This window comes from Budorcas taxicolor, chromosome 10 (genome assembly GCF_023091745.1).
Source record: "Budorcas taxicolor isolate Tak-1 chromosome 10, Takin1.1, whole genome shotgun sequence".
Classification (NCBI taxonomy): Eukaryota; Metazoa; Chordata; class Mammalia; order Artiodactyla; family Bovidae; genus Budorcas; species Budorcas taxicolor.
The window spans coordinates 82,193,989-82,219,688 of NC_068919.1; the positions used below are offsets into that span (position 1 = coordinate 82,193,989).

Genomic DNA, 25,700 nt, shown 5'->3' on the forward strand with positions numbered 1-25,700 from the left:
GGCAATAGCAACCCACTCCAGTGTTCTTGCCTGGAGAATCCCAGGGACAGAGGATCCTGGTGGGCTGCCATCTATGGGGTTGCACGGAGTCGGACACGGCTGAAGTGACTTAGCAGCAGCAGCAGCAGTATAGCAATAAAGAAACGACTCTAGGCTTCCAGAGAGAAAAAAAACCAAATGAAAGAACAAAAATTACAATGGATTCAGACTTCTCAATAGTACCATAACAAACTGGATATCAAAAGAAATGGAGCAATGCCTTCAAAATTCTGAAAGAAAAATGATTTTTAACTCAGGGTTCTATATCCAGCACTGTGAGTGAAGTATGAAGTAAAAGCATTTTTAGGCCTGCAAAGACTCAAAATATTTAGCTCTTGTGTATCCTTTCTTAGGAAACTGCTAAAGGATGTGCTTCAGCACAACCAGGGAGTAAAACCAATAGGCAGGCATGGAATCCAGGAAACCAGGGCGCCAGCAGAAGTGAAGGAAGGCCCAAGATGATGGCTTTGCATCAAGCCTATAGAACAAACAGTTCAGAATAGAGCAAAAGGACTCAAGACTTTGGGGAGAGGGCCTCCAGGAGACAGAGAGATAGAACTGATTGATTATCTGATGTGCTGTGGGAAAGTATTGCTAGGTGTTTTTACAGATTTGTTAGAACACTTAAAAAGTGTAATACACTACTGAGCCCAGCAGCAAACAATTATTATGTAGTTTAATAACATGAACACTGACTACTGATATAACAGAAGTGTTATATTTGGAGGATCATGGGAGGAAATGATGGAGGGAGTTGGGGATTGGTAAGTAGAAAGTTAATCTTTGTTTTAAATTATAATCAAAAGCAGGTATGAAAACATATAATTTAGGAATATCCAGGTAAATGCTAAAAATAAATAAATAAATAAAGACAGAAAGTAAGTGCCTGTGTGAGAAGGGATAGGAGAAAAAACATTGCTATTGCTTTTTGTACAGGAAAGTGTTTAGCACTATTTTATCATTTTAACTACATGAACTCTAAAAAAATGAAATTCTATTTTAAAAGATTATGACTTTTTAAATTATAACTGTAAAACTGAGTTACTTTTTGGGGAAATCCTTTAAATAGGTTAACTCCTTTTGGTCTGCCAGGACTTTAAAGGCGTTATAGTAAAGCAGTCCTCCAGCTGGGAAGGAATACTGGGCTGGCAGCCTTGAAAAACTGTAGCATCCGCTGTGTGCCCCAGATGCCCTGAGATCTGCAGTCCCCGTGGGAGGGTGATACACAGGCAGGTTTGGACCAGCGTATCAGTAAAGCTAGCATAACCAGGAAGGGATGCACCAAGATTCAGGGAAAGAGTTAGGTGGGAAAAAGATTTAAAATGTATGTGTATACTATGACTGCAATAATGCAGGAACAATATGTCCATCATGGGGAGAGAACAAGGACAAATGAAAACAATTTGAGTTGTCAGAAGTGGGAGTGGAGGTAATTTTTTTTCCTTTTAACTTGGAATTATATGAAGACTGATAGGATGTTTGTGTTAAACAGAATACCTGTTGTTATAGGAAATCGGTGGTATTCTTTGCTCTGCTTTCCTCCTGCAGCTTAATTGCTTACACGGAACAGTACGTGGAATATGACCCTTTGATTACACCAGCTGAGCCGTCCAACCCCTGGATCAGTGATGATATCACTTTATGGGACATAGAGATGAGGTAAAAAAAAAAAAAATACAAAAATGTTTTAATGTTTGGAAGTGGGGGGAGGAGCACAGTGCCTGAGATCATGAGATTATTATTATACCCTATCTTAATTTGACTCTTTTTATCAAGAGAACAGAAACTCCTCCTGTAACCAGCCAAATGATTTCCTTGCCCATGGTTTCTACCTCTTTGTAGCATTGTATGTGGGTCCTGTTTGGCTTCCCTCTGACCTCTCTCTGACTCTATGTATGTTACGATAACTGGGACAGTCCGTCACAGTTGCTAGTTCTGACTGCTGGAGGGCAAGAATCTGTGGATCATTTGCTTTTCATACATTAGCAACAACAACAATCATAGCTAGCATTTACTCTGTACTTGGTCTCTACTGAGTATCTTCCAATGAGTCACCACAACAGGTAGACATTATTCTCAGAATTGAACAGATGGAAAACGGGAGTCAACGGACTTGGTCGAGGTCACACAGCAAGAAGGTGGTAGAATTAGGATTAGAACCCAGGCAGCTGCTGCTGCTGCTGCTGCTAAACCACTTCAGTCGTGTCCGACTCTGTGCAGCCCCATAGACGGCAGCCCACCAGGCTCCCCTGTCCCTGGGCAGAGGGCCCCAGAGCTGCGGTCTTCATCTCTCTGCTCTTCTGGAGAAGCAGGCACAATGGTTCCATTCAGAAGTTCCTTGTGGTTGAGAGAAAAGTGAAAGTGTTAGTTTCTCAGTCTGACTCTTTGTGACCCCATGGACTATAGCCCTCCAGGCTCCTCTGTCCGTGGAATTCTCCAGGCAAGAATACTGGAGTGGGTTGCCATTTCCTTCTCCAGGGGATCTTCCCGACTGCAGGGATCGACCCTAGGTTCCTGCATTGCAGGAGGATTCTTTACTCTCTGAGCCACCAGGGAAGCCCATACAGATTAGAGAAGCTGGTGTGTTTCAGTTCAGTTCAGTTCAGTCGCTCAGTCGTGTCCAACTCTGTGACCCCATGAATCGCAGCACGCCAGGCCTCCCTGTCCGTCACCAACTCCCGGAGTTCACTCAGACTCACGTCCATCAAGTCAGTGATGCCATCCAGCCATCTCATCCTCGGTCGTCCCCGTCTCCTCCTGCCCCCAATCCCTCCCAGCATCAGAGTCTTTTCCAATGAGTCAACTCTTTGCATGAGGTGGCCAGAGTACTGGATTTTTAGCTTTAGCATCATTCCTTCCAAAGAAATCCCAGGGCTGATCTCCTTCAGAATGGACTAGTTGGATCTCCTTGCAGTCCAAGGGACTCTCAAGAGTCTTCTCCAACACCACAGTTCAAAGGCATCAATTCTTCGGTGCTCAGCCTTCTTCACAGTCCAGCTCTCACATTCATACATGACTACTGGAAAAACCATAGCCTTGACTAGACGGACCTTAGTCAGCAAAGTAATGTCTCTGCTTTTGAATATGCTATCTAGGTTGGTCATAACTTTTCTTCCAAGGAGTAAGTGTCTTTTAATTTCATGGCTGCAGTCACCATCTCCAGTGATTTTGGAGCCCAAAAAAATAAAGTCTGACACTGTTTCCATTGTTTCCCCATCTATTTCCCATGAAGTGATGGGACCAGATGCCATAATCTTCGTTTTCTGAATGTTGAGCTTTAAGCCAACTTTTTCACTCTCCTCTTTCACTTTCATCAGGAGGCTTTTTAGTTCCTCTTCGCTTTCTGCCATAAGGGTGGTGTCATCTGCATATCTGAGGTTATTGATATTTCTCCCGGCAATCTTGATTCCAGCTTTTGCTTCTTCCAGTCCAGCATTTCTCATGATGTACTCTGCATAGAAGTTAAATAAGCAGGGTGACAATATACAGCCTTGACGTACTCCTTTTCCTATTTGGAACCAGTCTGTTGTTCCATGTCCAGTTCTAACTGTTGCTTCCTGACCTGCATACAGATTTCTCAAGAGGCAGGTCAGGTGGTCTGGTATTACTTAATAGCTAAGCAACTAAAGCCCAGGGGGTCTTAGACCACATTGGAGATTACAGAGGATGCATCCTCATGCCCCTTGGCTAGACAGTTCTTTATTTTGTTCTTCATTTCTTTGTATCTCTCTCATTCACTTTCACCCTTGTCTTTTTTTCTGACTTATTTTCTTAAGATGGAAACCTTGTAAAAAGGAATAGAAGTCACAAATGCTCATTATAAAAGGTTCAAACTGTCTTTGTGTGTGTGCATGCTCAGTTGCTTCAGTCATGTCTGACTCTTTGCAGCCCCATGGAGTGTAGCCCACCAGGCTTCTCTGTCCATGGGATTCTCCCAGGCAAAAATGCTGGAGTGGGTTGCCATGCCCTCCTCCAGGGGAACTTCCCAACCCAGGGATTGAACCTGCATCTCATGTCTCCTGCATGAGCAGGTGGGTTCTTTACCACTAAGCACCACCTGGGAAGCCCTTCAAACTGTTTAAACGTATATAAGAAAGAAAACTCTCTCTTGCTCCACCCCAGTCTCACTTTCCAGAAAGAGCCTTTGTTGACAGTTTAATGCTGTGGTTCCCAAACTGCACCCAAGCACTCTGGGCTGCTGCAGGGAACTCATAGGATTCCCGGGAGACATTCTAAATCGTTAAGGAAAACACTGTTGTTTGACCTATGTCAGATACTGTATAAACGACTAGCTTAAGGTAGTTCCCTGTTTCCAACATTAGATCACATTATATTCCTTCCAGTGATGCCGTATCTTTGCAAATCCGGGTGTTTGGGGCAGTTGCTGTGATAAAAAGCAATTACTGAGCAAAAATCAACACCAAATAGGAAATGAAGGTGGCGGGGTTGAGAAGATGTGCAGCGCTCCACAGCACATGTGTGCTCATTTAGGAATAAAGTAAACATACTATATTTTCTTCCAATTTATATATATTTCAAATAACTTTGAAACAACTTAAAAACAACCCAAGCATTATCAATCTTTTTCATCTTCGCCAGTCTGACAGATTAAAATAAACATCTCATTTTGCTTATATTTTTTGTTAAAATACTTGAGAATCTATTCTTACGATTACTAGATACTCATTTTTCTTTGGTGGCTTGCCTGTTTTTTTGTGTGTTCTTTGCCATTTTTCTAGCGATGTGTTTTGCCCTGGACGTGGGGATAGAAAGCAGTCACATTTACTCAGATCACATAGTTAACATTTTTCCCAGCTGTTTGTTTTCTGAATCTAATTTTTCTCCCTGTTTCTTTTTCTCTTCCTTGAGTTTTACTTTATTAGTCAAGTTTTGTGTTAGCTTTCTTACCCTAGTTCTGGTCTAGTCGCATGTGTGTGTGTTAAGTCACATCAGTTGCGTCCGACTCTTTGTAACCCTATGAACTGTAGTCTGCCAGGCTCCTCTGTCCATGGAATTTCCCAGGCGAGAATACTGGAGTGGGTTGCCATTTCAGCCTCCAGTGGATCTTCCTGACCCAGGGACTGAACCCGTGTCTCTTATGTCCCCTGCATTAGTCAGACACCTGGGAAGCCCCATGTAAGAAAGGCAACTTCTTTTTAATTATTTCTGACATGCCCTTGGTAGTCCCTTTGATATGATCCAAGAACTTAAATCTTTCTTTAACTTGCTTCTCTTCTATCTCTCTCCCTCTCCATTCTACCCTCTCTTTTCAGGAAATCCTTTTGTAGGAACTCTGGTTATCTGGGGTGTAGTAGCACTATCTCTTATCTTTTCTCTATTAAAAATTCCATCTCTTAGTCTTTATTCTATATTCAAGAATAGAATCTCTTGAGTTACTCTTCAGAGTCACCAGTCTCAATGGTATCCATTCTGTGATTTTATACTTTAACGAATTTTTCTTTTCCTACTGAGTGCTGGGAGGGGTAGTGAACACTTGTGCTTTTAATTTCCAAGAATTTATAATATTCTTGGACTGCTTTTTCTTCACAGCCTGGCTCTGTTCTAGTGATGTTTATCCTCTTGAATTGCCCTGAGGATGGAATTCAGATTTTTTTCATATCTCCCCTCTATTTCTGCCTCTTAGTTTATTTCACAAGGTGTCATTGATCAGAGAATCATTGTTTCTGTTCATTATGTCATTACCCCAATCACTGTTCAGAGCAGATCAGTCCTTTCAGACAATTTGGGGTACTACTGGTTTTCATAGGTGAAGGTCTTGGCTTTCAATTTTCACTATATATTAGAACCACCTGGAGAGCTTATTTTTAAAAATACCAGTGCCTAATCCCCTCTCCAGGTCAGTTAAGTAATCATTTCTGGCAGTGGCGTACTGTTTGTTTGTTTAATCTTATGCTAATTACAGGCCTGATCTGGAAGCCCAGCCTTTCCTTGGCCTAACGTTCCCACAGCCAGGCGCGCCACTCTGGTTTGGGCCTGATGGGTTTAAGTCATTCTGTTTCCTCTCCACGGTGCACCCCAAGAAGGACACTCTTCTCCCATCTGTTGAGGGATCTTAGGGGGACACAGAGAGATCTGCAGAAACCGGTGAGCAGCAGGAGGAAACCTCAGCATCTTTGGAAGTCTCCCTGCCTTGCTGAGATGTTTTCTCATCCATATTAGTTCTACCACCCCTAGGTTACACAGGCACCACCCTCTGGCTTTACTTCTCATGTGAGAAGCTGGCCAGAAAATGTCCCCCTTTTATTTAGAGACCCTCTTGGCGCGGGGAACCCATGTCTCATATTTCTGAGTTCCTCCCCTATGCACCCCCATTCAGTACCTAGCAGCTGCCCCTACTTCCAGTCTTGCTGCTCGGGGCTTGGGATTTTCCCAGGCTTCTGCTGGCAACACCCAGTTATCTTATTCCCAGATGGCACCACTGGAAGCCTATGTGGCCCACGATCAGCTTCATCACCAGTTCACCTGCTTCATAAGTTCCCAAAGTTCCTCAACATTTATCCTCTGCTGGTAGGAAATTTATTTGCCTCTTACACTCTATTTTTTACTTTGTTTTTTGATATTTCACTGGACTCCAGATTCTTATCTGTTCCCTCCTCCTGCCTCTCACAGACCCTCACATGGCTGGCTTCCCTTTTCATTCAAGCCTCACTCAGCATTGGTGTCTTTTTCTCAGAAAGGTCTTCGGTGACCACTCACTCTGTAGTGGCCACCCCACATCCATGCAGTCTTTCTAGATCACATCCTCCCCCTGGATCTCTTTCTAAATAAGATTTACAGTTATTTTAGCATCTAGACCTATGTCTGGCATGTAGTAGGTACTCAGAAAGTATAGGTTGGATGGAGGGTGAGTGGAGAAGTGACGATTTATCGGCAATGCTGTTGGCATTTGGGAAAGGAAGAGCAGTTAAGTGCATGAATTTAATTCACCTTGATGACATTGGGATTTCGTCCTTTCTTGAAATTCAGCAAAAAAAAAAAAGGCAAAAAGCATGATAGTTTGGGAAGATGGTAGCCACTTGGCCTGTTGGTTTATTCAAACATATCAGCACTTTGTCCCCAAGGGACTCACTGCCCCCACATCTAGGTTCTGGGTCTGTTTTTACAGCTCAGGCTTCTACTGTAATCATAGCATCTGACCTAACACCTACAGTGTTCTGTTCATCTTCAAGCTAGTTATGCAGATACAAGGGAGAACGAAGAGAAGCTGTGAGGCCCTCTTTCTTCTCCCAGCAGGACATTCCCACCCAGTCAGATGCTGGCAGTGATTGGGAACCTGCCTCTGGTGCTACAGAGTCAGGGATCAGCGCCAACATGCTTGTTCGGTCTAGAGATCAAACAGCCTTTGTGCATGAAACAAGGGCTGAGTGTGACCAGCAAAATAGTCGAAGGTCATCTTTTTCTCAGTTTCAGTTTAATTTAGTTTAACCAATAAAGAGTATTGAGACCTACTATGTGCTATCTTCTAAATAAGAAAGTCTCTCAAGATACCCATGTAGCAAGGTGAATAACATGCTGTCTTACCTCCTGGCTCCAGGATTCCTCCTTTTTGGCAAAGGACATTAATGTCACTTGGGGCACAGAGTCAGGCCCTAAAACCAGGAGTGTTGGCAGAGACTCCACAACAAGTGGAGAAGTTGTGCCCCATAAGAAAACGAGATGAATGTACTTTTAGTCCCCAAGAGGGGAGACCTCAGGGCCGTGAAAAGTGAGGGTGGAGAGAGGAGCGGAGAGACCAGAGAGAGCAAGCCTCCGTTCAGAGCCATGAAAACCCCTAGTGCTGAGGTGTCCAAGGACTTTTCAAAGTGGGAATGCTGAATATGTGATTTCTAAATTGCCTGCTGCTGGATGGTGCAATCTTCTCAAGACCCTTCTCAAGACCCTCCAATTTCAGTAAAGGCTTCTACCCTCTCAAACACTTCATATGAAGTTGGTTTTTGGTGAAGATGGGTGAAGTTGTATGGAAGAGTCGAGGCAGCATGGGAGACCGTAGGGGTTACTTGGGACTTCATGTTCATCTGAGGTGGGCTGTGATTTCTCCTGGGCGTGAGTAAATGGGTACAGACTCTTTCCAATGCCCAGGGCAGAGGTCATCACAGATAACGTCTGGATTCTACAGAGGTGAACATACTGTCTCAGCCATGTAGGGTTTATAGACAAACCAGTCAAAGACAACAACAGGGATTAATAGAATAATTGGCAGGATAAAGCAGGATGTAGCATAGACAGTAAGAAATTGTGCTTTAATCCTCTCTCCTTTTCAGACAAACTATTAGATCGAGAAATCCAAGAATGAGAAAAGGAATGTTCAGAGGGCAATACAAGACTGCCTCTTTAAAGGATATACCTGAAGTCTATTCAGTGAAAATTCTGAGAAGTCAAATTTAGATAAAGAAGATAGTGATTGCCAGGGCTCATCACTGAGAAAGAATCAGCCCCAAATTGCCAGATCTCAGTTGGAGAGAGCTCTGTCATCTGAGGGCTTCCCTGATAGCTTAGTTGGTAAAGAACCTGCCTGCAGTGCAGGAGACCCCAGTTCAATTCCTGGGTCAGGAAGATCCGCTGGAGAAGAGATAGGCTACCCACTCCAGTATTCTTGGGCTTTCCTTGTGGCTCAGCTGATAAGGAATCCGCCTGCAGTGTGGGAGACCTGCGTTTGATCCCTGTGTTGGGAAGATCCCCTGGAGAAGGGAAAGGCTACCCACTCCAGTATTCTGGCCTGGAGAATTCCATGGACTGTATAGTCCATGGAGTCCCAAAGACTGAGGCCGCACTCACATGACTGAGTGACTTTCACTTCACTTCACTTCATTCCACTCCACTGTCATCTGAATACCACCAGGAAAGTGTCCCCGGGAAGATGCCATCAGCCAGATAGTAGCTCTAACAAGAACCTGGCATTGCCTTCAGGATTGGAGGTTCATGACTTGCCCTCACCACATGGTATTGGTTTGACTTTCTCTCTCTGCTGGGCAACAGGCACATGAGCAAAGAGCTACAAGGAACCCGGCTCATCCTACTTGGTCAAAGGCATCCACTCCCAACTAGCCCAATGTGCTGAGGGGCAGAGACCATCACTGAGCTACTCAGCAAGTCTGATAGAACTGTAAATCCATGGTATTAGTCAGTCTCCCTCCCCGTGGTAGTCAGTCTCCATATACGGCCCCATCAGTGCTTTCCTGTTTGTATGCAGGCCCTGCTTCTTCCGTGGGAAGGGGACACCTCGCTCACTTTTCATCCAGGCTGGTCTTGACGTCTTATTTAACCAACAGAGTATGGCAGGAGTAATATTCTGGGAACAGGTCATAAAACAGCTCTTGGTCATTTGAGACATTTGCTCCTAAGACATTCTTTCTTAAAAACCTGTTGGCTATGAGAAACCCAAGCGATCAGGGAAATCATGGAGGTTGAGAGCATTGGCTGAGCTTCTGGCCAAAATCAGCATCATCTGCCATGTGATAAGCCATTTTGGATGTCCAACCCAGTCCACCCTTCAGATGACACCACCCTCAGCTACTATCCATCTACAACTCTTGAGAGACCCGAAGTGAGAACCTCCCAGCTGAGCCCAGTCAACCCATGGGATGTTGAGAGAGAAGAATAAATTGTTGTTTCAAGCCACTGAGTTTGAAGATGGTTTGTTCCACAGTAACAAACAACAGGACCACTCCTTGCTGAAGTATTAGGACCCTCAGGTTTTCTTGGGGCATTAAGTAATATTGTGATTGTTTCTTCAATAACCTTGGTCTTGAGATGGACTCATTGGTTATTCACTCTTTAAGGAACAATCCCTTGTTTCATAATTTTTCCGGTAACTTGAAACCTTTTGAAGATAGCTGGATGTTCTTATAGATAGATGCTTATTCTGAATCTGGCTTTATTGTTCTCGATTTGGGAGAACAGCTGGAATGAAAGACAGACTCCCTGGGAGAGCCACCTGTCTTGGCTATGTTAATTTGGGCTGCTCAGTGGGAGGCAGGAATTTGGTGAGAAGCAATGGGCACAAAAGAGAAATTAGAGTTGGAAAAAGACATCCAGCTAGCAATTAGAAATATAAGGACACATCAATGTCAATATAAGGACACATCACCCACATTACTGTACACATTTTCTTACTGATTTCCCTTTAGTGTTAAACACTTGCCGTGTGAAAAGCACTATGATAAATACAAAGATGTGGTCTCTGCCCTCAGAGAGCTCACAAGATAGCTGCAAAGACAGTGACATAAACCCTTTAAGAGTTAAGTGATGGTACAAAACCATAATCGGAGATATGTCATGAGAAAGCCTTACTATACAGTGGATGAAAATAGAGGGGCTTTGTGTTCCATGGATTATCTGAGTGAGACCAAGGGAAAGTTATTGTACTAGTCACCTGGGGATGGATATCCAGAGATAACTTTTCAGAATTATTTTATAACCACAGAGATCATTCCATGGTAGCAACATGTTCACATCTGATCTTAAACATTCAAAGGGATGGTGCTTGGAAATAACCAAGAGGTACAAGAAAGACATGTATAGAAAAGTTGTATCCAAGGAGCTTTTAATAGGATAGATCCAATGACCAGATTATTAGAAGAAAAAAGAGCAGATGTAAGGTGTCCAGACACAGAAATAGGATTGTGAATAATGAGTAATTGAAGGAACCGAGATATACTAGGCTGAATAGTGTCATCTAAAAGTTCAAGTCCTTCCCAGAATCTCAGAATGTGACTTTATTTGGAAACAGGACCATTAAAGATGCAATTAGTTAAGATGAGGTCACCCTGGGGTAGAGTAAGCTCTTAATCCAGTATGTTGCTCCTGCTGTTTAGTTGCTAAGAGTTGTGTCCAACTCTTTTTCAACCCCATGCACTGTAGATCGCCAAGCTCCTCTGTCCATGGAATTCCCCAGGCAAGAATATTGGAGTGAGTTGCCATTTTCTTCTATAGGGGATCTTCCCGACCCAGGGATTGAACCTGTGTTGGCTGCCTTGGCAGGCGGATTCTTTACCACTGAGCCAGCAGGGAAGTCCAATCCAATACGACTGATGTCTTTATAAGGAGAGAAAACAGAAACACTGGCACATACAGAGCAAAGGCCGTGTGAAAACCAGACACAGAGGCAGAATACCATGTGATGGCAGAGGCAGAGACTGGAGTAACTCATGAGCAGGCCATGGATGCCAAGGATTTCTGGCAGCATCAGAAGCTAAGAGGAAGGCACGGGCCAGGTTTTCCTCTAGAGCCTTCAGAGGGAGTGTGGCCCAGTTAACGCCTTGATTTCAGATTTCTAGCCTCTAGAACTGTGAGAGAATACATTTCTATTTTAAGCCATCCAGTTTGGTGGTATGTTGGCCAACTAGGAAACTGCCACACCAGGGTAGCCTGTCTCTCCAAAACTCCTTGTTTCTGCTGAAGGCTGAGCTTGCAGCTTTCTGTATATCCAGACATCTGTCCTGTGCCTCTGGTTCTGCGTCTAGAGACACCCCTGGCTCTCTGGCTTACCCCCAAAATGGCCCTTATCCTCCACCACCCTTCCCCCTGCCACCACCAAGGAACCTGGTGGAATGAATACGGACTCACTGCTTGCAAACCAGAAAGTAGTGACACCGGTGGTGGACGTGTGTCCATAACACAGTCACAACAAAGACTGAGCAACTTTCCACACCTGGCTCTCTGGGCGCAGCCGCTGATTGGGGTACAGCTACCATCAACACCATCCCCGAAGAGCCCTGCAACCTTGGTGGCCATCCCAGGTCACAGCATGACCCTGGCAAAAGCAGATGTGTTCCTGCAGCTCGGTGGGGCTTCCATTTGTTGCTTGCCTCAACCCCAGGGTGGGGATAGTGACAGCGCTTTTTGTCCTCTGGAAAGCTGTTGAGTTTGATTCTGTGGCTTGAGTTTGAGAGAATCTAGGATCTGTCTTCTTGGCTCATTACAGAAAGCCCAGCCTGGAACTTTGGGAAAAAATCTTTCTTGGAATTCCTTGGAATTGTTGGTGGCTCAAATGGTAAAGAATCTGCCTGCAATGTGGGAGACCTGGGCTTGATCCCTGGGTTGGGAAGATCCCCTAGAGGAGGGCATGGCAACCCACTCCAGTATTCTTGCCTGAGAAATTCCATGGAAGACATCATAAAAAAGGTTGTGTCTAATTTTAAAAAGAAGGGAAATATGTGGATGTGATCGCTGTACACTGTGCTAAAGTGCAGGGCTCATAGCTTAGTGCTTGCAGATAAAATGTACCTTCTTTACATCATTTGCTGAGGCTACAGTTTAGTGGTTCTGAACCCTGTGGGCAAGAGCCTTTTAATGTGGCTAGCATTCATTCCACACCAACACACTTTCCATTTCTACCTTCCATCCTTGGCAGCAGAGCTGCATGGGGAGCATATGTTTGGACTTGGGGAGTGAAGAGACGGCTACTGTTGAGCTCCTGCAAAAAGCCTGAAAATGAATGGAATATTTTCTCCACCAGTTTTTGAAGTTTTCTTGTATGAAACTGTTCTGTGCTGTGCTTAGTCACTCAGTTGTGCCCAATTCTTTGCAACCCCACAGACTATAGCCCGCCGGGTTCTTCTGTCCATGGGGATTCTCCAGGCAAGGATACTGGAGTGGGATGCCATGCCCTCCATGACAATGAAGCTACATACTTCATTATTTGGCTCTCCAGAGATATACCTTCACCACCCTAGAATTTAACATCATGCTTTCGACTTTTGTTGAAAGTATTTAGTTCATGGACACATGCTGTTGTCTTTCCACTCAAGTGGTGGACCAGCAGTGGAATCTTAGCCCCACTTCAGACACACAGAATTGGAATTCCCAGCTTAACAAGATCCCTGAGTGATTTAAGTGCACATTAAACTCTGAGAAGTTTGCATGTTATGAAAAAACTCAAATGAACTTTTTGGCAACCCAATAGCTGTATGTAAAAGTTTCCTGCACTTTTTTTTAAATAAAGGTATCAGAAATATCATTCATTGTTTCAATGCTCCTTATGTAAAGACTTGTGAGACAATTCCTCTTATAATTCAATACTAGAGCAAAAATGGTCTTTACTGGCAAACTTACATATTACCTCTTTCAAATGTTGAGAGTGGTGCAATCCATTCAAATCTCTTTTTATCTTGGCTCCAAGGAAGCTCTAAAAAATTCCCCTAGGCTAGGTTTTTGGTATAATAACCATCCCCTACTAAGACTTATCATCACTTGTTTTTATTACTATTCTTTCCTATATTGGGGTTTCCCTGGTGGCTCAGTGGTAAAGAATCCACCTGCCAGTACAGGAGACATGGGTTTGATCTCTGGGTTGGGAAGATCCCCTGAAGGAGGAAATGGCAACCCACTCCAGTATCCTTGCCTGAGAAATCCCATGGACAGCGGAACCTAGTAAGCTACAGTCCATGGGGTCACAAAAGAGTTGGACATGACGTAGCAACTAAATGACAACAACCAAGATTTACCATCCCTTGTTCTTATTATTATTATACTTGCCTATGTTTAAGGGCTTGGGGATTTTGTTATTGTTGTTTTGGTTTTGTAATTGTGTGTTCCTGTAAACCTCTGATTCTTTTTGGACCTAAATTAAATATCAAAAAATCAATGGATATCCAAAAAGGGAGGAAAATAAATATTGGTAGACCAATGTGTCTCAGAGTTTAATGTGCACTAAATCACCCAGGGATATTGCTAAGCTGTGAATTTCAATTCCACGAGTCAGACGGGTCCTGAGATTCTACTGCTGGTCCACAGACTACCACTTGAGTGAGAGATAGCAGCATATAGCTCATGAACTGGAAACCTACTGCTGCTGAAAGAAGTCAGAGGAGTAAAAACAGCAAAGGAACTATAAATGGAAAGACAGAAGCAGAAGGAAATATCTTCATCTTCCAACACCAAATGAATTAGACCAACTCTCTGTGCCCCGTCCCTACACTTTGGTTTGGAGAGAGTCCCATGGACGTGAGGCAGCATGGCAGAGCTGAGAGCTGTGTTCTGGGACAACGCTGTCTGGACTTGAGCCTCAACTCCATCCCTTCCTAGTTGGTCTTTGGGTAAATTGTCACCAGGCCTCAGCTTCCCTATCTGCAAAATGGGGATGGTATTAGTACATTTTTCAGAGTAGTTTCAAGGACTCAGTGAGTTAACAGGTGTGAAGGCTGGGAACGATGCCTAGACCATTGTAGACACTGTGCAGGTGGTGGTTAAATCAATGAATGGATGCAACATTCTGCTTCTAAGCACCTGTATCGGGTTTATCCTGGATGAGCTGGCATATTTCTGATCAGTTGAACATCACTTGGTTCTAAGCTGGACTCTGTTTTTCCCCTGGGAATTGAGGAAGGGGCAGGAGGTGGGGGCAGCATCTTTGACGAAAGATCAGATTCACAAAGCATCCTCAGTTTTTAAGTAAAAAAAATAAAATGATGGAGTCAAGAGTTGGACCCGTGACTGACAGGGGTGGCCCAGGAAAGCCAAATCAGTGGAGTTGTTGGATGTCCTGTAAGCAGCACTTGACAAGCATCCCCTTGACGTGGCCCCTTTCAAACACCTTTAAAGAGACTTTTACCTTTGGCTAGTGTTGGTGTAAAAAAGTCCGCATTCAGGATTTGTGCAGGTTTGATGGACTCTGTCACTTAAATGAGACATTTCCGTTTGGCCTGTGACAGCTACATAAATTTGAGTTGTTGAAGAAACTGTGCCACAGGTTTCTGCCTGGTATTGATCACCTTTTAAACCTTTGTTCCCTCTCCCAAAGCAAAGAGCCCAGCCAGCAGCGAGTGAAGAGATGGGGCTTCTCTTTCGATGAGATCTTGAAGGACCAGGTGGGGCGGGACCAGTTTCTACGATTCCTGGAGTCGGAATTCAGTTCAGAAAACCTCAGGTACATCTCTCCAAGGTTTGAGTTGTGTGCAGGTGTTTGTGAAGAAATTTGCATCATCGGTTTCTCTTGACACCTCCCTTTCTCAGTCAAATGCTATGGCTCAAATTCAAATTCCAATTAATGTGGCCAAGGTTGGAGAACAAACTTTATGTTCAAGCTTTATTATCACTGGATGAACACCCACCAACGCCACAATTTTTGGTTCTTTAAATCCAGATGACATGTGTTCAAGCTATTGGAAACATGTCTTCAATAATAAGTCAATGGTCGAACGGATTTAATGACACCATCCTTACACTAAAACCATAAAACCATGGAACTCCATGGCAGAAAGGGAGCTCAGAGACCTTTCCCTTTAAAACTTTCCAGTCTCTGGGGTCCTGAATACTTGACAGGCTAACCAGAAAAAAGAGGAGTCAGTGGGTTCACTTCAGAATTTCAAGAAGTCACAGTAAATACTGTTCAAGAACTGGAGACATAACTATAAAAGCTAACTAAAATATACTTTTCCTTTTGGGGGGGAATTCGAGCAACTCCAGTAGTGATTACTTTGGTCACTTAACGCCAGTGAAAACATTGATTGTTCTATTGGTCTATGAGTAATCAAGATGGGGAAAATGTACTAATGTGTTGATAGTTACTGTCTAGTAGGAAAAAAAACTTTTAAAACATGGGGTTCATTATAAGAGAAAAGCAAGGGAGCTTGTACAAAGGGGTAGGGATGGTGGTCATGCAAAACTGAGTAACCCGGGATTTATTCAGGCTTTCATTGTATTAGATGTGGAAACAGAGACATACAGAAAATGTGACATCTAAGACCCTGACTCATCTTGGCCAAGTGATGGCTTCTCAGCGGATAAGATGGAAATCTCAGTGTCTTCTTGGCACCAGGCTCTATTTTACATAAAAGTTAATTCCCATCTTCCAATGGCATTTTTCCAAAGAGTGACTTTATTAATCTTTTTTCCTTTAAAAAGACCATACTCTGTGAACAAAAGACTGTGTGCTATAGTGTTAATGTACAAAATACATGTTATATATTTGGAGTTGGAGACCATATCAGTCCCGTACATCAATCAATGATATTTATCACACACCTATGCTGTCTCCAGCCCCCAAGAATCTGCGGAGGGGATGTAAGAAGGACAAGATGCATGATCTTTGCCTGCAGCAACCTTGTTGGTCCTTGAGAAAAACACACAAGAAATCCTTAAATCATTAAATGAATATAAATGAGTGTAAACTCTGAGAACCGTTTTGGTAATGTTTTCAAAACATCCTACCAGAGTAGGCACATCATAAGCTGGGCTTTAAAGAGTGTACAAGATACTGATGTAGACGAGAAAGAGGGAGGGGGGCTGCTCTCAGCTGGAAGACCCTGAGAGCGGAGCTGTGGAGGCGGGGGGCGGGGGGGGGAGGGTGCGGAATCTCACACACCACGCAGTCCTGGGAGGATGGGTAGATGCTGATTAACTCGAATAGCAAGGCCGTTCCAGGCAGCTGTTTACCTATTGTAAACCAGATAAGGTTGAATATCTGATTTCAGGTTATGACACAGAAGAGCTCTTTCCTTGTGCTGAGGCATTATTCTACACTTTGCTTCAATTCCTGATTGAGTATTTGTAATAGAAGGCTTGACTCTAGACCACTTAATCAGGATGGTGCTCAGACCAGCCTCCTAGGCCGTGCCTGCAAGTGTCCTGGGTGAGAAACCACCCTCTCTGTGGCCAGTATGCTGTGCCCAGGCAGACTCTGCGTGACTAGTTCAGCCTCAAATCCCACCTTCAGCTTGGTCCCCATGAGCTAGCCCTGGGGGTTCTCCCCATGTTCCCTGCTCATCCCTATCCACAGGGACCCCAAGACGGAGTGTTGTGTGGTTTGTGGTTTAGTCAGGAAGTCATGTCCAACTCTGTGCAACCCCATGGACTATAGCCAGGCTCCTCTGTCCGTGGGATTTTCCAGGCAAGAATACTGGAGTTCGTTGCCATTTCCTTCTCCAGGGGATCTTCCCCACCCAGGGATCGAACGTGGGTCTCCTGTATTACAGGCAGATTCTTTACCAACTGAGCTATTCCAAAAGCCCATGGAACTGTATAGAGGCTCCCATAACCTGGCTATTTCATAGCCACCTGCACCATTGTGGAGATTTGGAAGGATGACCACAGCATCCTGGTCCTTGTGAGGGGCCCTGGGGTGGGACCATCAACTGGTTCAGCACTGCCTTGCCCAGTCTGAGTGTAGCCAGGACCATGAAATCTGCATGCATTTCAGGCCAGAAGCACACGGAGGAGGGTGTCCCTGGCAGGTGTCAGTGCCTCCTCCTGCCTTACCTGCTATACTCTGCCAGCGCCTCACTCCAGGAGGGCTGCAGTCAGTCCTGGGTGAGAGAGTGCATGTGAGCGGGTGTGAGTGTGCAGTAACTAATCTCCTCCCCCAGCGTGAATGCATAAATCCAGACTTAAAGAGGGTCCCTTCTGATCCGTGACAGGAGAGCGGATAAAGGAAATAGAACAGCCTGAGATAAAAAGTATAGCCCAGGAGCTTCTAAAATCCTCTCTGCAAGCCCAAATTCTACTTGTATGATATTCAGCATAATTGGATATATGGGGGAAGCTTTGGTTTTAAATCACACAACTTTAGGACTCTTGGGTCGCCTAGAACCAGGTCCTTTCCTCCCCCTCCATTTGCAGTCATTCCTGTGGCCACAGATACCAGCCTGACATCCGCTGTGACCCAGGTCCTGAGGATGCAGAGTTGAATGCGTCTCACCTCTCACCCAGGGCATCCTCAGGGGGCCCTGTGGCTGCATCTCCCCTGTGGTCCCTGTAAAGGTGAACGCCAGGGCCATGCCATGCGGCACAGCTCAAGGACACTGCCCACCTGTGGTGCTGGCCATGCCAGGATGGTCCTTCCTCCCCCGGACTGGTCAAGCCCAGGCAGCTGGCCTTGGATCAGGGGAGGGAAAGAGAGAGACTGACCAGGACTCAACTGGATGCACTGCAAAGGATTCTCCACGTCTGTCTCCCCGAGCTCCTTTGCATCTCTCCAGTGAAAGGGGTACTTAGAGCATGACATTTTTGCATGACACCTAGAAAAATCTTGCCAGCTCACCAGCCAAGTGGTTCAATTTCTGCCAGCGCTTCAGAATACAGAGAGGAGGAGCCCCAAAGAGGCAAAGGTGTTGCTCTCACCACAGCAAAAGGTCACCCTGGATCCTTGAAGGAAAGAGGTCTGTGATCATACAAGTGGACATCTTCTTTCATCATTTTTTGGGGGGTGAGCCTGTGAGATGAGGGAGGGGCAATACCTCTGAGCACTGCAGGCCACGTGGCCAGGGCATTTGCGGCACACAGCAGGGCTCATGGTTGCAGGCTGTTTGTAGGCTGAGCCCAGGGCTCCATTTGGATAGGGTGGGCATCCCCCACGGGAGACAGCTGTTTGCTCAGAGCCTCTAGAATGCATGCAAGGTGGGACCTCCTTGTTCTGAAGCAGAGGGTCCCAGGGCGTGGTCTGGCTTGGTTCCTCTCTTTTCTTTGTGTGCTTTCCTAGAAGGGAGACAGGAACCCCTTGCCCCTTGCCACCTTTGCCCCCTCTCTTGCACAACAAATCTTTTTTTTTTTTTTGTTTGTGCCAAGAGGCACGCAGGATCTTAGTTCATGCAGGATCTTAGTTCCTGGGCCAGGGATCAAACCCACGCCCCCTGCTGTGGAAGCGCAGAGTCTCAGCCACCAGACCACCAGGGAAGTCCTACGACCTGCACAAGTCTTCATCCTCCCTGACTTGACCACCACTGCCGCTCAGCAGGGCACGAGTTAAAAGTCAAAACCCGCAGCCAAGAGCATCCCCCGTACATTTTTTATGAGCTGTAACGTCTCCTGAGAGAACGTGGTGGTTCTTCTAACCTGCAGATTGATTATCCTGGTTCCACACAGTGTCAGCTGAAGGGAGAAGCAATTAAAGAGAGCACAAGAGTGTTAGCAGTTTGTCCTGGAGCGCTCCAGCCTCCCAGTTGCCCCGAGTCCTACGAAGACCCCGGGAGGTGGGCCAGGCCTGGTGGGCTTCCCCGAGAACTGAACACATGATTCACGGGGACAGAGGTGCTCACCCGGCACTCGGACAACCTGTGGCATTTGGGCTACTGCCCCGCGAATGTCGCTCAGCTCAGCTGCTGCTGCTGGTGCTGAGATCCCAGCCCAAACAGAGACCAAGTCAAGTGGCAGCAGTTGTTCCCGAGTCTCTGTTGGCCAGCAGAGGGCACAGAGGCCCTTCCTTCTGCGTGGAGCTGGCTTTTCCCGGGAACAAATGAAAAGCTGGGTTTTTCTAACACATGACAATCCTAGTTGATGAGAAGATAGGTAAGCAAGGAACCAGGGCCTGGCCAGACCTCCTGGAAGGACGGAGTGCTGCCCGCTGCTTCATGGTTCCCCTTGTTGCAGCCAGCCCTGAGGAGGAGACCCCATTCCATGTCAGCACCCCGCCCCTGCGGGAGACAGAAGGCCACCTGGGGCAGCCCTGGACGGCCCTCAAGTCCCATCCCCAGCTGCTCGGTCTGGGGGGTGGGGTGGGGTGGTTCTGAGCCCAGGCTGCCTCCCTGAGAAGGCCAGTTGCCCCCCACGGGCATTCCTAAGCCAATGACATGGATCGGATGTCGGCCCTGGGCTGCCTCCCCTGACTCTGCCGACTCTGACAAAGCAGGACAGGTGATCTCCCTGGTACCCACGCATCCGCCTAGCCTGCCAGTCGTGACAGCCCTTCTGCCACCAGCAGGCACGGAGGCTTATGCAGGGTGGGCAGGTCCGGGGCCGCTGACAGTCTCTCCTCCCCGCTGGCATCCTGGAGAAGCAGCGGTACCTGCGGGCTTGTGATAAGAGCGGACCAGTGCAGGCCTCAGTGGGCCTCCCATCCATCTGTAAGAGATAGGCGAGGGGCGCTTCTAGGGCTCTTTCGAGGGGAGGGTGGCCGGGCAGCCGGGGCTCAGAGCCCCCAGCTCAGGCCCATGGGCTCACAGATGGCCAATACAAACCTAGCCTGTGAAAGTGAAAGTCGCTCAGTCATGTCCGACTCTTTGCGACCCCACAGACTATTACAGTCCATGGAATTCTCCAGGCCAGAATACTGGACTGGTAGCCTTTCCCTTCTCCAGGGGATCTTCCCAACCCAGGGATCGAACCCAGGTCTCCCACATTGTGGGTGGATTCTTTACCAGCTGAGCCACAAGGGAAACCGAGCCTGTACTGAATTTCAAACTGGCACAAAGGTTCTTCGAAGCCGGTGATGGTAAACACGTATGGGATGTCAGGATGGGGTTATGACGGCATTTTTACTGTCACCTGAGAGACATAAGGCAGGTCATCTCCAAGGCAGATGGAAGGCCGAGAGGGTCCCCATGCGTGCAGGAGAGAAGACTGCTGTCTGGGGGGTGTCATCCCTCTTTCTCCCTGTCCTCCCCCTCCCCTTCGTCCCCCTCAGCTCCTCCTTCTATTTCTCCTCCTCCAACATGCCTGTTGTTTCTTTTTATACTTTTTAAAAAACTCTTGGTTTTATCTGATAAAGGGAACCTTTTGATTTTTTGTGTGTAAAAGTTGATTATATTCAGTTGATTCAGAAATTTCCCTTCCCACCCGCCCCAGACTTCTCTATACCCAGCTGATGTGCATTAATGTGGCTCCCAACTCATTCTGCCGAAAGGACCGCTAAGGCCTCAGGAACCATGGGGAGCCTGCGGCTTTCAGAAGCTGCAGGGGTCCTCGGGGCCTGCCCAGAGCTCCATCTCAGAGCAGACTGAGACAAGGGACAGAAGGTGATGCCCACATGACCCTGACTGAGGCATCAGGAAATCATCCTCATTTGTATAAGAAATTGCAGAGTCCGGTAGGCTTGGGATGGACGCTGGCCCAAAGGAGTTGCTTCCAGCCCAGCACTCAGCCAGAGGTGACTCCCTAGGGCTGCCAGGGACTCACAAAGCTGCACGTCAGTCTTCTTCCAAAAACCTTCTGAAAACCAACACTAGCTCCTCTCTTTAGAGCCGATTTCCTAAATTTTACCTGCCCATCGAACATGGTCCTCTGGGAGAAGAAAGCCTTTGTAGGTACTGTCTTCACCAGCTGACCATTTTCACTTGAAAGCACTTGGCTACCTCCTTCATTTCATGGCAAACCTCAGTGGGAGTGGGGGTGCAGAGAGACCAAGGGAACTTAGGGAATGGCCAAGGGGGTAGAGGAGACTCCCCCTCCCAGCTGAGCTTCAAAGACCCTTCTGAACAACTGATCAGTTAACAGCCCCCTTTGAACTCTGCCCAACTCCCTCCCTGCTCCACCACCACCACTAGTCTGGACTCTGGTTAAAGACTGGCTACTGTTTCCCTGGGTAGCCAGAGGACAGGATTAGGAAAGACCTGAGGTGAGCAGAAAGATAGAGGGCTGGTGTTAAAGGGCAAGTGAGGCCAATGTCAGTGGCAGGAGCCCCAGGCCTTACCACCCAGGCCCCTCCCGACCTGTGGTCACCGTGAGGCTGCCCCTACAGCACCCACCCAAGGGGCCTGAGAGTATTTCACAGTTACACCGGGATGGGATGTACTCAGACCCGTCCACATACGCCTCCCCCTGCTCTGAAGCCATCGCGCCAGGAGGAGAGAGAAGCCCAGAAAGACACAGCGATGCCAAGAAGGCAGAACAGCTGGAAGCAGGACTTCCTCATCTTCCTCAAGCCGTCAAGGCTCCTCCCTGCCTCTTGGTCTTGGCGAGAAAACCATGAGGGTTTTCTTTAGCGAGATCATCAGAATCCCAAATGGTAAATCAGGGGGAGAGTTGGAACTCAACAGAGCTGTGTCTCGCACAAACTCAGACCCACACGCAGAGACCACTCCCCCCGGCCCCGCCCCCCAGTCTTCTTTCCTGGTGGAAATGAAGCTGCGTTACCCGAGTTGGCCACTGGGTGGCACCTTTAGGCCATGCACATGGCTCCACACACCTCTGAAGAGCAACAGAAAAACATGCTTAACCTTTAAAAAAAAAAAAAAAAGTGCCTCTTACTTTGGGTGAAATTCGATGACAGATTGAATGCACCTTCCTCCATGTCATGGTTCAGCTTCTCTTGTTCCTGCCCTTTCGTTGACTTGAGTACATGTGATTCCCGTGGCTGCAGGAACCACACAGCCAGGGACCTGTCCTCCCGTCTCATTGATGGGGAAACTGGCCTGTTTTGTTCACAGGACACAAAATATGCCACCCAGACCTGAGTCCTGCTGAAATCCCTCTCCAGGGTTGCCTTGGGAACCATCGTCACGACCCAGGGAGCTGTTGTCCAAGCTTTGGCCCTGGCGACTGCTGTTCTCAGCAGAAAAGAGCTTACAGTGCACGCCCAGCCCTCCAGCACCACGCAGATGCTGAGGGATTCATGAGAGGCAAATACAGTCGTGAACAGGAGGCTTCTCTCTCCAGCAATCCCTGGAGAATCTTTTGTAGAGGGACCCCCGATATATGTCCCTTCAGCTTTGTTCCAGATGAGCCCACCTGCAATCCAACAGACATTTTCTGAGCACCTGTGCTGTGCTTAGTCGCTCAGTTGTGTCCAACTCTTTGCAACCCCATAGACAGAGAAGCCTGGTGGGCTACAGTCCAAGCCCAGTCTTTGCCTGGATTCTCCAGGCAAGAATACTGCAGCAGGTTGCCATGCCCTCCTCCAGGGAACATGCCAAACACCATGCCCACATTGATGCCGCAAATAGGCTCCGTTTCTCCATCAACAGCATGTATGGCTGGGTCCTTCCAGCTCAAATATTGTTAATGGCTCCAAGATACTATTGCTTCTGGGATCTTTCTTTCATTTGAATACCTCCAACTGATCCCCACCACTCACATTGTCTGGGTCGTGGCTTCTATGTCAGACATTGGTTCTCTCCCAAGGGTGAATTTACCTCCCAGAATACATTCGGTAATGGCCAGAAACTTTCTGGTTGTCACAGGTGCGGAGAGAATGCCCCTGGCATCTGATGGGCCAAACCCAAGGTTGCTGCTACATATCTTTCTATGTACAAGGCGACTCTTACAACAAAGAATTATCCAGCCCAAAATGGCAACAGTACCGAGGCTGAGAAACCTTGAGGTGGAGAGAGAAAAATCTCTTTTTGGTAACCAGAAGCAAGGCAATCTTCTAACATACATTTAGTGCAATGATGGAGCACCTTTGTATTCTCAGCAATCCTTGTAGCCTTCATGACCTTGGACATGGCTACTGGGACAGCTGGGGGACAAAGAATGAGTGCCATGGGATGTCAGTTCCAGGACCACGTCCCACAGAGCAGCTACTGTCGGAGCCCCTGGAACGAACTGTCCTTGTGCTTCTGTTTCAGGTTCTGGTTGGCAGTCCAAGATCTCAAGAAACAGCCCCTCCAGGATGTGGCCAGGAGGGTGGAAGAAATCTGGCAAGAGTTTCTGGCTCCCGGGGCCCCAAGCGCAATCAACCTGGATTCTCACAGCTATGAGATAACCAGTCAGAACGTCAAGGATGGAGGGAGATACACATTCGAAGATGCCCAGGTTTGCTCATCTCATCAAATAGTTCTGTCCCAAGATGTTCATGTGTCGACTCCACTACTCGAGTCCTTGAACACACATCCAAGGTGTTGTATGTAGTTATAGTCTCAGCCTTTATTTATGAGGCCATCAATGGGGACCATTCCAGGTGGTTGCCCAGTGCAATTCCAGGAGGACTGCTTTTCCTAAATGAGTTACGTTATTACGTAGAAATAGAAATTTACCATTATGTGTGTGCCTTTTCCAGGAAAATCTCAAAAGTGTTTTACAAAACCCGAAGTCCTATAGTAAGTCATAGTAAAATCTGAAAAGTAGAGCACAACATCAACAAAATGGAGAGAGTGGGCTGGAGGGCCAGGGATCAAGACCATGCTCATAACCACCGCCCTGCACTGTGATCACCAATCCTGCAGTGATGGAGCATGTCTGAATTCCATGCCATGTGCCATGTGATGAAATACCACCAGAAACAGACCAAAGCTCCTGCCCTTGAGGAAGTTAAAGGCTAGTAGGAGAGAAAGGCAGGGAAACAGGCAATATCACCAATAAGTGAATGAGCTCTGGGGTGTAAGGAACCCATGAGTTGGCGGGCAGGGGGGTGACAGGGAAGGACGCACGACTCTGCACAGCACCACTAGCACACAGATGCTGGTGAAGCTGGTGGAAGAAACAGAAGCCGCCCTAAATGGCAAGCTTAACTTGAGGGCTGGGAGACGCCATCTCTAGAGATAAACATCAGATCCATTTCTCACTTCCTGGCCCCTAAATTTTGTTTCCTGCCACCATCCCACACCCGGTGACAGGGCTTAAGGTTTTGCTCTGTGTCCTCAACCCTCTTCATCTCTTGCACCTGTGGGATCCCCAGGTGAGAACCTACCCTCCCACAGACATTATCATCTAATTTAGGAAACTCAGTCTCTGGTGCAGATAATGGCATGAGGAGAGAAACAGTGGCCTCGTCATCCCAATCTGCCCTGTTATTTGCTCAGAACTTCAGAATGGAAACGCGTAGCAGCCTCAACACCACAACTGCCTTTCATGTGACCCCCCTGGTCATGAGTTCCACTGAATGCCTGGGCCAGGTAGATTTGGTTCCGTAGAGTTCAGTGACTTAGCTTTATGACATCCTGACTCCCTCACACCCTTTGCAGCTTCAAAGTGAAATACTTAAGTCACAAGAAATCTTTTTTTTTTTTTTCTGAAAGATTTTTGTATGTGTGTGTGTATGTGTACCAAGCACATAGTGACATTATCCTGGTGAGGAGAATGATGGAGAAGCTTCATAAGTGATGGAGAAGCTCCATGGGTGATGGGGAAGTCCCCAGATGAACAATCTGAAGCACAATCCTCAACTCTCCATCATTCATAATACAGATGTTTCATGTTTTTTGAGATGAGATGTTTCAAAGGGATATTTGTCAGAGCATCATACTCCCTGCCCAGTATTATCACTCTGAGCAAGATGTCAGAAAGGACTTGTTTTAATGTTTTATTATTGAAACTTGTGGGCATTTTTTATGGAAAAGTAAAAACTTTGTGAACCCTCATCCAGCCTCAGCAATCATCAAATATAAGACCAATCTCATTTTATCTATGTCCTCGCCTACTTTTTCACCATTAGTTTTAAAACAAATCCAAAACTTAACCATTCCATCTGTAAAATACTTAGGTATGTATCTCTAACAGAAACTGACCTTTTGGGCTTAACATTCCCGCAATACCTTAAGAAATTAGCGATTCTCTCTTAATATCATCAAATGTCGTGTGAGTGTTCAAGTTCACAGTATTTCCTAAATGCCATTTTTAAATTCTTAATCAAAATCAGAATCCAAATAAGGCCCACACGTGCAGCTCGCCTTGTCTTTTAAGTACACTGTAATATACAGGCTCCTTTTATGTTCTCCTCACCCTTGCAGTTTATTGGAGGAAGAAGTTGGGTCTTTTGTGCTGGAGAGATTCCACGGTCTGGATTTTTCTGTTTGCAACCTTGTGTTGCTATTTAATGCGTCCTACCATCTGCATTTCCTATAAATTGCTAGTTTGACTTAGATATTTAATCAGATTTTAGCTTGATTTTTGTGGGCAAAACTACTTCCTAGACTGTGCTGTGCTCTCTTGTCAGAAGGCGTATGATGTCTAGCCATTTCCCTTTGTGGTTTTCGCAGCCATTGATGTTCATAGTTTAGACCCATCAGTTAATTAGGGGTTACAAAATGATGTTTTAATCCTGTCATTCTTGC

General features: G+C 46.4%; 1 protein-coding gene across 1 annotated transcript in view; it reads left to right on the forward strand.

The window, feature by feature from the left end:
• The window catches only part of RGS6 (regulator of G protein signaling 6), a 606,577-nt gene that overhangs the window by 538,479 nt on the left and 42,398 nt on the right, over positions 1-25,700 (forward strand). Inside the window, exons 13-15 of the mRNA XM_052647235.1 lie at positions 1,588-1,698; positions 14,801-14,926; positions 23,277-23,463. Of these exons, the coding sequence (XP_052503195.1) occupies positions 1,588-1,698; positions 14,801-14,926; positions 23,277-23,463 (424 nt within the window). The remainder of the gene's footprint in view (positions 1-1,587; positions 1,699-14,800; positions 14,927-23,276; positions 23,464-25,700) is intronic.